Genomic DNA, 11,597 nt, shown 5'->3' on the forward strand with positions numbered 1-11,597 from the left:
TTAGTATAGAGGATTAATAAAATGGCAAAAAAAAATTGAAAAATTTTTAAAATCACTCGCAACCATGACTGTTGTTAATAACACATTTACAGACTCCTAACCTCAGGAAGAGTAGTTGACCAAGGGCCCCAGGTCTGAGCCCTGAAATCCTCTGTCCCAAGTGCTGGCCTTTGCACTGAGGCCACACTTTCCTGGGCTGACCTCAGCCAGTGCTGAGTGTGGTGAGGCTACCATGACAAGCCTGTACCTGGGAGATGGGGGACTTCCTGACAGGTGACTTTGGCTCAAGGACTCCCTGAAGACCTGGCTGGGCTTTCCCTTGAGCTGTCATGCAGTCTAAATGCTTCATTCAAAATTCCTTCTTCCTTCCCTCTCTCCTACACTTGTCAGACCTGCATCCCAGCCTCTTCCCACTCCAGTCTCTCTCATTGAGAATAAACTTCTTGCATGGTCAACACCATCCTGGCCTCTGCTTCCTGGAGGACCCAGTGTGACATGCCAGTGTGACATGGCAAAGACGATGGTGAGGACGATGGTGTTGATGATGGTGGTGGTCATGACGGTAGTCTAAATAATAATAAGGATTAACATCTACTGAGTTTGTTTGGTTTTTTTAATGCCAGGCTGCATGCTAAGAGATTACTTGAGTTATTTCATGCACTATTCCCAATAACCTCCAAAAGGTAGATATTACCCACCTGAGAGAAGTAAGTCTTAAAGAAATTATGAAACAAAAACAAGACCACATTGCTTATGAAAGTCAATAAGCTAACTTATTCAAATATTTTTCATGTTTGTATCACATATATGAAGAGCCACTGCATCAACTCTGGGTAGTTGGGAAAGTTTTTCCAAGCCCTTAAAACAAACAAAGGTCAAGAAAACGAGTCAAGGCCAAGTAATTTAAACAATTGGGACCATTAAAACATCCAAAATAACAATACCCAGTCTCCAATTTTAGAATTTATTGACACTATTAAACAGACCACTTAATAACAAACTAATGGGCTTTTTCTAAACGAAACAATTGGTACAATAAAATGCACTTAAAAAGATTTATACCCCATAAGCATCTTTCTGAGAAAGAACACCAGCTTGGAACTTGTAGCAGCTTGCTAATTCAAGAACAGAACTTTCTGATGGCAGCAAATGCCGTTTAGAATAATTTGAGGTTTCTTTGACTCATAAACGAATTGACTTTGCTCAAGGTCTCCCAGGAATCACTGGGTCAGTCTTCATTCTTAGGAGATGTCTGCTGATGTCTCAAAACAACTCCCTGAATACAGAGTTTTCTGGACTTTCCATGTTAAAGTCTGATTGTGGCAGCTACAAAGTTTCCACAGTATGTCAATTGGCAGTACAAAGGGGTATGCCATTGGTAAACCTCCAAAACTCTTAATTTAATTATTAACTCAATGCAGGGAACAAGGTCCTCCAGTACATCATGGAAACAGACCTTTTGTGACTCTTCTGGCACAATTTCTCTCCAAAGTCATCATCCAACATCAAGCCAACCATATCACAGTTTTAGTGTGGTTGCATTTTGTCTTTAGTTAAGCCACAGAGAGTATACTGGGGTGACCCTGGCAGATGCTTGTCTCAGCTGTCTAATATCTATGCTGAGAAGGCCTCAGTTCTCCCTTCACTAGATCAGTTGGATGACAAGATTTATTGTATACCAACATTTGCCAAGTTCTTAGCATTGTGGGGAACCAAAGGATACATTAGAGTCTCCATCACCTCCATCCCCATATCTTGTTCTTCATGCAAACAAAGTAGGCAATGGTCAAAGCCCTTTGTAATATTTCTTCCCGTGAAAGACCCCTAGTCTCCCACACTATGTTACAAAGTGGTAGATGCACATCTCTAATCCGTGCCTGCAATCTAGACCTGGATAATAATTTGTAAGATATATGAAGTAATGGACCATCAAGAGAAAATGTTGCTCTTTCAAAGATCCCCAAGTATGCGTCTGTATGATAGACTACAATGACTCCAAAGGAAGATTATTGTCTTTAGAGTAAATAATGCACTTTTCCCCTCAAGTCTCAAAGCCTATATTTAAATGATTATTCATGGGTGTTGTGGGAGACTTTAAGCCTTAGCTTGGCAATTCCCAACATAAAAATGTGTAATGTTTCAAAAACCTTGTTTATGAGTCACCTGCCCAGAAACTCACCATTGCCTCTTACATTATATTCAAATTCCCAAGCCAACCCCCAAAATCTATTTATCTCATTACACACCTGAAGGGTATTCAGTGACACCTACCCCTATTTACAACGTTGTTCCTTTGAGAAAATGTCCTCTAAATTCCTATTCAAGTGACATGTAAATACATTTCTCCCTGTACTCAGGGGTACATAGGAAGAGACAAGAGGATGAAAATGAGAAGTGAATGAGCTCAGACATTCAGACAGCGATCAGAACCCTGTTAATCTTATACATACATTCAAAAAATGCCCTTCTCTACATGATTATTGCTCATTAGGGTTGAAGAATTATAGCCTCCACTATCAAGACAGATATTTTCAGAATCTGAAGTGACTACCACCCTCCCCTTGGTACCTAAATGAAACATAAACCTAGGTATAGGAAGATTTGACATTGACTCTGAAACTGTCCAACCTCTTGTCTATATTTCCAATATTTCCCCTAACTCCTTTAAGTGCCTATTATAATTAGTATACATTTTAAATAGGTTTTTAAATGGGTGCATCACAAAAATATTTTTCTGTCTTTAATCAAGGTAAACCCTAATAAATTTACAGTTTCAAAATATCAAATAGGCCCTTTTAGATTAAAAGAAGAAGAAGAAGAAGAAAAGAAAACCTACCTTGGTTTTTTTTCTATTATTAAAATGTAAAGGATTTTTAAAATCTCATTTATTTTGTCAATTGGTTCTGCTTAACATTCTTCAGCCCAGTCCACTCTCAATTATCCATGCTAAGGAAGGGGGATCAGTGGCCTGGATAATCTAAAACAGCAGACAATTTTAAAAGCCCTTGTATTTGGCCCGGGCATACTTTACAATCAAACTCTGATTATCCACACTAATGAAAGGAAGATCAGGCACCTTGAGAAAGATCCAAAGCCAATATAGATGTGTTCAGCTGGTTTAGGGCACCTCGAGGCAGAGGCTCATGTAGCACAGTAGAAGGAAAAAACAGGGCTCCAGCTATTACCAATGGTGACCACCCATGCCATCCAAAATACCAACACACAGCTACAATATCCGTATCAACACCACTTATGATGGTAGTCTTCTTTACATGCATGGAGTCATGTCCAAATGCCACCATGTAAAAAAGCATGTTGTTTCAAATATTTAATACAAGAGCAGATTGTTCATGTATACTCAAAACCTCTTTTAGGGGTTCCCTTTGCCCCTCTCCATCCCCTGCCCCTTACTACCTTTACTCAGAAAAGTCACATACTCAGAAGAAGAGTGTAAAGGATAGAGATGAAAGAGGCAGTATGTTGGAGTAAGAAAAGTTCCAACTTGGAAGGTGGAAAGACTGGACCTCTGTCCCGTTGGTCTCTGCTCATGCCAATAGTCAGGTGTGCACCCAAGCGGAGGGAATAATGTGTGCAGCAGTACATGAAGGTCATGGCACATTTAAAGAATGGCATGTGCTTCATCTTGGTCAAGGAAGAAGATACAAATGAAGAAAAGCAAGAGGTGAAGCTGGCGATGTAGTGAGAGGTGAAATTACAAAGTTTTTTCTTTATGCCATGCCAAAAGTTCAGAAATTATTCTGTAGAAGATAGAAGACAGTAATAATGTTTTTAATCATTGTTAAAATTTATTAAACGCACACAGGTTGCCCAAGACTGCTCTAAGAATTTGATGTTAATAAACACATTTAATGTTTACAACAACCCCAAGATAGGCACTATTATTGTTCCCATTTTACAAATCAGGAAACCGAGGCCTGCAAAGCTCAGGTATCTCCCAAGATCCCTGACTGGTGGAGTCAAGATTCAAACCTAGCCAGTTTAATTCTGGAGCTCTTGTTATCTCTCACAAAATGGAATGATGTGGTCAGAATTTGAACAGACCACACTATAAGCACTGTGCTGGAGAGACTGCAGGAGTGTAGAGGAGCGAAGGGTATTTCAAGACGATAAGCACCAGTGAGTTCCAGAACTAAAGAAAAGGGAGTAGTAATGGAGGAGAGGATGTAACCAAGAGGTTAAGAAGAGATAGAATAAAAAATAATTGGTTAAATAAAGAAGAGAGTAAGAGGAAGAGTCTAACATGAGTCCCAGAGTGCTGGCGTGGGCACTTTGTGATGGCCTAATAATTTTTAAAGAATCACTTGACCTTGTGCACCAGTGAACTTACCTGGAAAGCAACCCCTACCAGATGGGCAGGCCCAGGAAGGAACAGCACAAGTAATGCTTTTTATTTTCCAGTACAATGCTGACACATACTCATCCAAATAAACAAATGTCCCATCTTAACTGATGAATTTGGTGGTGACAAAAACAACAACAACAACAACAACAACAACAACAACAACAACAAAACTCATGTACAATTATGTAGGCTAATATATAGAACCCATACTCCAAACAAATGATTGAGGTACAGCAATTTTTTCTTGTTTTTCCTGGTTAAATATATTGAATCACATTTAGTTTTTCATGTAACATCCATGAGCACTATAGAAAGATAAGAAAGAAAAAGCACAGGCTGATGAGAAAAGATGCAGACATATTATAGCTTATCAAGATAGTTGTTAAGTGTCATAAAAAAAGCCAAAACCATTTATAGAACACTCATATTCAGGTGAAAAATATAAAAGGGTATGTGTGCATAAAAGTCTATGGATGGGGGCATCTGGGTAGCTCAGTTGGTTAAGCTTCTGACTCTTGACTTCAGTCCAGGTAATGATCTCCACAGTCCGTGAGATTGAGCCCCAAGTTGGGCTCTGTGCTGGCAGCACAGAGCCTGTTTGGGATTCTCAATCTCTCTGCCCCACCCCCACTCACACGCGTCCTCTCTCTCAAAAATAAATGAATAAACAAATGTATACAAAAAGACTAGAAGTATATTAACCATGAACTTGAAGAGAAGTGGGGGCAGGAAGCGTGAAAGTAATAAACAACAATCAGACAGAGAAAGATAAATACTGTATGATCTCACTTATGTGAAATCTTAAAACAAACAAACAAACAAAACTCATAGAAAAAGAGATCAGGTTTGTGGTTACCAGAGGCAGGAGGTGAGGCTTTGGGGATGGGAGAAAGTGGTCAAGAGGCACAAACTTCCAGTTATGACATAAAATAAGTACTGGGGACACAATGGACTACACGATGACTACAGCTAAAACCCTGCTACATTTGCCAGTTGCTAAGAGAGTAGATCCTAAAAGTTCTCATCACAAGGAAAAAAAAAAACGTTTTTGGTGAGGGCGATATCTATATGAGATGATGGATGCTAACTAGACTTATCGTCATGATCATTTCCCAGTATGTCTAAGCCAAATCATTATACTATACACCTGAAATTTATACTGTGTGTCAATTACATTTCAATAAAATTGAAAAAAAAATTGACTTCATAAAAATACAAAATTCTAAAAAAAAAGCAAACAAAAATATTCTTTAAAATCCTCATTATCTGGAAGTTATTGAGATCTAAATCTTGTCTCTTTCTCTTCATATATAGTCCTTTATGAAAAGACTGTCAATAGTTCCCACCCACTTATACAGAACCCTACTTCTTATAAAACCAGTCCTGTTTTAGTTAAATAGAACTATTTGACTTTTAAAAACAACCTAACTCAGACACTGATATCAACATAATCTTTCATTCATGAACATGAACAGGCTCTCAAGGATCACCAGACATTTGACAAAAACAAATAGTATGAAATATATGCAAAAAAAATCTCAAAATCTTAAAGTGATACAGAGGGAAGGAAGGAAGGAAGGAGGAAGGAAGGAAGGAAGGAAGGAAGGAAGGAAGGAAGGAACTTAATTTTTTAAACAAGCATTCTTAAAAAGATTTGAGGTGTGATTACATCCAGAAAACAAAATACAGCTTCTTAAAACTGAAGCAATCAAAGAATAAATTTGAAAACCTAAAACTATGATTGCCACAATTAAATATTCAAGAGGAATTGAAAAACAGAATGAATGAAGCTAAAGTCCAAATTAGTAATCTGGAAGAAAAAGTTGAGGAATCAACCCAGATCCAGAGAAGTACAAAATGTAAGAAAAAATGTCTCCCATATTCACCCCATGAAGTTTCAATAAAAAGAGATCAGCATTGGGAATTCTACAGGTGAGAAATCTGAGGCTTAGAGAAGTTAACTCATTTAATTCTCCAGCAGTATACAAATAGAATCAGGCATATTCCAGATGTGTCTTACTCATAAGCCCAAGACTGAAATTCAATCAGTACCTGTAAGAGTGGCCCCACTCTGAGTGGTTCATGTAGGTGCCAGCCTGATCAATATCAGTAGTTTACAGCTGGCCTCCACTCTTAATGGTCAATGAAGATGATAGTCTGCCCCATACCAGTTGTTTATGGCTGGCATCCACTCTCACTAATCAATGCAAGTGCCAGTCTGGTCTATACCCATTCTTTATAGTCATCATCTTCTTGGGTAGTGAATCAGTTGATGAATATTTGAACATCATCCCTGCCCCAGCCCGTACGCTTTCAATGATGCCTACATACTCTCATGGTACAATCAAAAAAAGGGATGGATTAAATACATGAGGGGGATTAAGGAGTGCACTTGTTGTGATGAGCACAGGGTGTTGTATGGAAGTGTTGAATCACTATATTTCACACCTGAAACTAATATTGCGCTGTATGTTAACTAATCAGAATTTAAAGAAAAACTTAAACAAAGGGAGGCGATCACTGAGATTTTTGTGGGTCACAAATTTGAACCTGCGGGGAAGAAATAAAGGTGGTTTCTGTCATATCACCCTTTAAGCTATGAGAAATTTCATAGATAAATGCTTCCCTCTCTTCTTCCTTTTTCCTTACACACCAAGAAATAAGCAGCCATGCTTTTAAGTCTTTTTTCTCTCCTTTCCTAGGTGGTCCAGACAAAGAGTAGATCTATCTGGTAAACTCTATCTGGTAAACTCTGTCCTAGAAGACTACCACAGGCAGTCATCCTAAACTGGAATGTTTAAGGGGTTTAGCAGAAAACAGGAATCAAGATAAACAGGAAGTGGTCTAAAGAAATATAGGGCCTGTGCTGACATCTAAAGCGTGTAGATGTCATATGCCTCTGGCTCAGGTTTGTGTAGACTAGATGAGTTTTTAAAAAGGACTAGAGAGGAAATAGCCTGAATAGAAATCACCACAAATGGGATCTAAAACCAACTTGAAAATTCAGCTGCCCTGTTTATTCTCCCACTTTTAAAATGCAAACATAACTCCAATTTCTTAACTATAGCATTCCATCTTTGACACACCAAGGCAAACAGAAGGCCAAAATTTGAGCCCAGCCCCAGGTTCTGCCAACACAAAGCCAAAGTTAAAGCTAAATCAACATCCAAACGTTATATTGGTATCCAGTGCAGCATCAAAGGTTGATAATGACATTCATAAAACTGAGGCCTTTTCCTCCCTAAGAACCACAAACTCAGATCCCACCAGGAGGTGTTGACGGAGTAGTTTAGACTTTGCTTAGGATTTGTGGGATTCTGCAGATCTTGTTCACCCCTTAAGAGCCTTCCCTGAAATCACTGGGAGTTATAAGCTCGTAAGAGCTGGAGAACTGGGTCCTAAATGTTATTTTCATAGCTCCTCTGTGGCCTACCGAGGGAGTAAACAAAATGCCACTAAGCTACCTGCTGTTTTGTGCCTCTCATTCCCTCCAGCCAAAACAGAGGCAGAGGTGACTTCACAAAGGGTTAAAACTCATGAGAAATGTTTTTTTGTAATTAAAATACTGCAGGAGACTCACTGCTGTACCAACAATGATTATCTGCCTTTTTTTCCTGCCTCTTCGTCTAACAAACACATTTTACAGGTTTTACAACGTTCTTTACAACTCACCTAAAACACATAATTTTCCTCCTGCTTATATCACTCGTTTATTATTTATTTATTAGATTTATATTGTGCTTTCCTCCAAAAGGCTCAAAGCACCACACAGCCAACTCTTATATAATAAACATTTCATTAAACTCTTCTTAAAAGCTATAAACAGGGAAGTAGCCAGAGTGGGGGCAGAAGAGATATGAAGGACAGTAAGAAGGAAGAATCAAGGGTCAAGTGAAATAAGCAACCAAATAATCAATATATTAGCAGGCCCGGTGATCAGAAAGTCCTGTCCTGACCCACCTACAAAGACCCTGACAGTGCCTTCTATTCTGAGTAACAGAGCCCAAATACCCTATTTCTGTGTGGGGGTGAGGCATGGGTATGCCGGGCAATGGGGAGGCGGGGGAGTATGCTCATTATCTCTCAGGGCTAGCAAGAGGGTATGTGAAAACAAAGATACCTACACAGACAGCTGTGTTTTGAAAGCCAGTGGAAAGACATACATGGTAATGCTTTATCACACATAGCCAAAACGTTAGCTTTTTGTTGTTTTTTTTAACAAATACAATTTACATTTCATCCTCAGTTCTGTTGAGGGTATGTGACTTCTTCCAACGGTTCTGTAGACTTTCGGAACCAGGGCAACCTAAAAGTTCAAGGATTCTCAAAATCAAAAAGTGACAAGGCGACTTCAGCTTTTAAATCCCAGGTCACATTGATTTGACAATGCCGTATGACAAAGCCACTGACATCCCGCATGTGTGATCTGCACCACAGTGGAAGGGGAGCTACACTCTCCCAGCAACTGCTGGTGGAACTAGTCTGGAATGAGCAAAGAGGGAATGTATTCTAACATGCAGAAAAAGGGGAAATCACCATTCCCCTTAGGTGGAGCAGACAATGTAACTCTCCCGTCAGTAAAGGAGTGGAAGAGACCACAGCCAGGAGAAAGAATCACCATGACAGGATTAGTGTTGCTGCTCTTATGCTCCAGGCTCTCTTGTGCTCCCCTTACACAAGCTAAACTCTGTAATCCTCAGAACAAACCTACAAAGTGGGAATGACCACTTTTCTAATTTTATAAATAAGGAAACTGAGGCTTAAGTTATTTGCCCAAGGTCACTCAGTTAGTAAGTGCCTGAGCTAGGATTCAAACCTAGCACAGAAGCATAGGTGGAAAACCACAAACATAGAAAAATCATTCTGTGAGTTGACAAGGAGAGAAGTCATGTAGGATCAAGTCTCCCCACTTCAACGCTGCTAGAGAGTTAACAGCACAGTGGGAGGTTAGGGGCCACAAATAAAAACCCTAAAACAAGGCTGCAGCAAGCTCAGTACAGAAGGGCATGAACAAACTGCCTCCAAAAGACAGAAGAGCTATGGCAACCCTGAGGCCCTGTGAAGACAGGAGCTCAGAATAGACCGGTAAGGTTATCCCTAGGTTCTACATGAAAAGGACCTGGAAACTGGCAGCTGAAATCTATGATATCGTCTTGTATAACTGATTGCAGATTTATGCCAAGTTAACTTCTAAGTTCCACAGAGTCATCCCCAGAAATCCTTTTGTAACCCCCTCAATATAAAGACCATGCATTGAGCACTTACTAGGTACCAAGCATTTGACATGTGTCATCTTATTTTTGTTGTTGTTGTTGTTGATTGTTTTTAATATGAGAGAAAAAGAGTTGGGGAGAGGGGCAGAGGGAGAGAGAGGAGAGAGAATCCCAAGCAGGCTCCACGCTCACTGCCAAGCCCCCCACAAATGCAAGATCATGACCTGAGCTGAAATCAAGAGTCAGATGATCAACCAACTGAGCCACTCAGGCAATTCCACATCATCTTATTTAAACCTCACAGCAATGATATAACATAGATACCCTAATTTTCCCCATCTTACAGATTGGAAGCACAGAGAGATTGAGTAACTTGTACAAAGTCACACAGAGCTAGTAAAAAGTAGAGTCTGGGGAGTCACGTGGCTTGTTCTGGCCCCCAGAACTGTGAGAAAATAAACCCCCCAATTTATGGTAATTTGCTACAGGAGTTCTATGAAACTACTACAAGAAACTCTCTTAGCTTTGTTTAGCCCAGAATTTCCCACATGGAAAAGATATGTATATATGGAGCACAGGCTCATCAGTAGTAGGACAGAGACCAGGGCTCCAACTCCATTAGACCTCCAGCTCCATCCAGGGTGCTTTCTCACACCCTGCGGTTGGCCCCTGCACTTATCAGCTGCCCCAGAGATGGAATGGCACACTAGACTAGTCTCTGCTTTTTAGCACTAAAAATAGAACCGGACACCTCTTCCAATGGATGAACATCCTCTAATAAAGTCTCTTGTATTCCTTGAAGAAATTTACCGAGTATTTTTCCAGCCAACAGTGGAAATTAATTTTTTGTTGCTGTTGGGGCAATTTTGGCAAGAGTGTTCAAGAAATCAATGACAAAAGCAGCTAGTCCAAGGTAAATTGATGTCTCAGATAAACTTGAACTTACTGAAATTACAGGTGCAGCTTAGTCGCCAACCCCTCACTACCACCAACCTTGCCGAAAGAAAGGGACAAAGGAGTGTGAGCCTCTTCTGTGTGAAAAGTGACAGTTTCACTTCTAAGATTACAGACTCACTAATCCCTTTCCTTCTTTTCCTTTTGCCTCCTCAGCCTCACCCTCTTCCCTAGGCACATAGACCCCACCAGAAGTAATTCCATTCCAGCCCTAGTGAAGGGGAAGGAGCTTCTCCTACCTTCCACTTGATAAGCTGCAGTGGACGCCCCCCATCCAAATCCTGCAGGGAAAGCCATATTTTCAGAAGAGGGCCAGCTAGACACTCAGCCAAATGGGAGTTCTGTGCCCTTTAGTCAGAGGAGCCCAAGAAATTGTGCAAACAGTGTGGGGACTCACCCCGACCAAAGTCTCAGAATGCAAATGTGTATGCAAACAAGAAGGGAGCCAGATTAAATGATCACACTTGACTGGCCTTGGCCTTGATACAAATCCAAGACACTTTGTAAAGGCAAGCATTTCCACTTTCTTCTCTGGGCACACCCTGATTTTAACAGAGTTAGACCAGCCTGGATGCTTTGGCAGGGCACCCATTCATCCAATCTTATCCGTTTTATTAAAAAAACACGGACATTGTTTTTAAAAGTCACATTATCCTACTAGAATTCTCCCTTAGCCAATTCCTCCCAATTCCTAAGCCCCACTCCCTACAAGTAACAGTTTGCAACTGTCTCTTCTGGAATTTTCTCCCATGTTATTTAAACAATAAACTGAGATTACTGCTTCTTTGTTTTCAATTCTAGATAATAACGATCGAATTCTGGATATAGAGGTAGAAGATAAAGCTCACTCTGTCTCCCACCCTCTGGCTCTCTCTCCTCCTCCTCCAACATGCTAAATAAACACTTGCTATTGGGGCTCCTGGGTGGTTCAGTCAGCTGAGTGTCCAACTTCAGTTCAGGTCATGATTATCACTGTTTGTGGGTTTGAGCCCCACATCCAGTTCTGAGCTGACTGCAAGGAGCCCACTTCAGATTCTGTCTACCTCTCTCTCTGCCCCTCCCCTCCC

At 40.3% G+C, this 11,597-nt stretch overlaps 1 protein-coding gene across 2 annotated transcripts in view; it reads right to left on the reverse strand.

Moving 5' to 3' along the window:
• Positions 1-10,953, reverse strand: part of LOC122478999 (cytosolic beta-glucosidase) — a 132,091-nt gene extending 121,138 nt beyond the window's left edge. For both annotated transcript variants that reach the window (XM_043572873.1, XM_043572872.1), the window contains exon 1: positions 10,770-10,953. In XM_043572873.1, the coding sequence (XP_043428808.1) occupies positions 10,770-10,827 (58 nt within the window). In that variant the 5' untranslated portion in view covers positions 10,828-10,953. The remainder of the gene's footprint in view (positions 1-10,769) is intronic.
• Between the last annotated feature and the right edge of the window lie 644 nt (positions 10,954-11,597).

The sequence above is a fragment of the Prionailurus bengalensis genome, chromosome B1, assembly GCF_016509475.1.
Source record: "Prionailurus bengalensis isolate Pbe53 chromosome B1, Fcat_Pben_1.1_paternal_pri, whole genome shotgun sequence".
Lineage (NCBI taxonomy): Eukaryota > Metazoa > Chordata > Mammalia > Carnivora > Felidae > Prionailurus > Prionailurus bengalensis.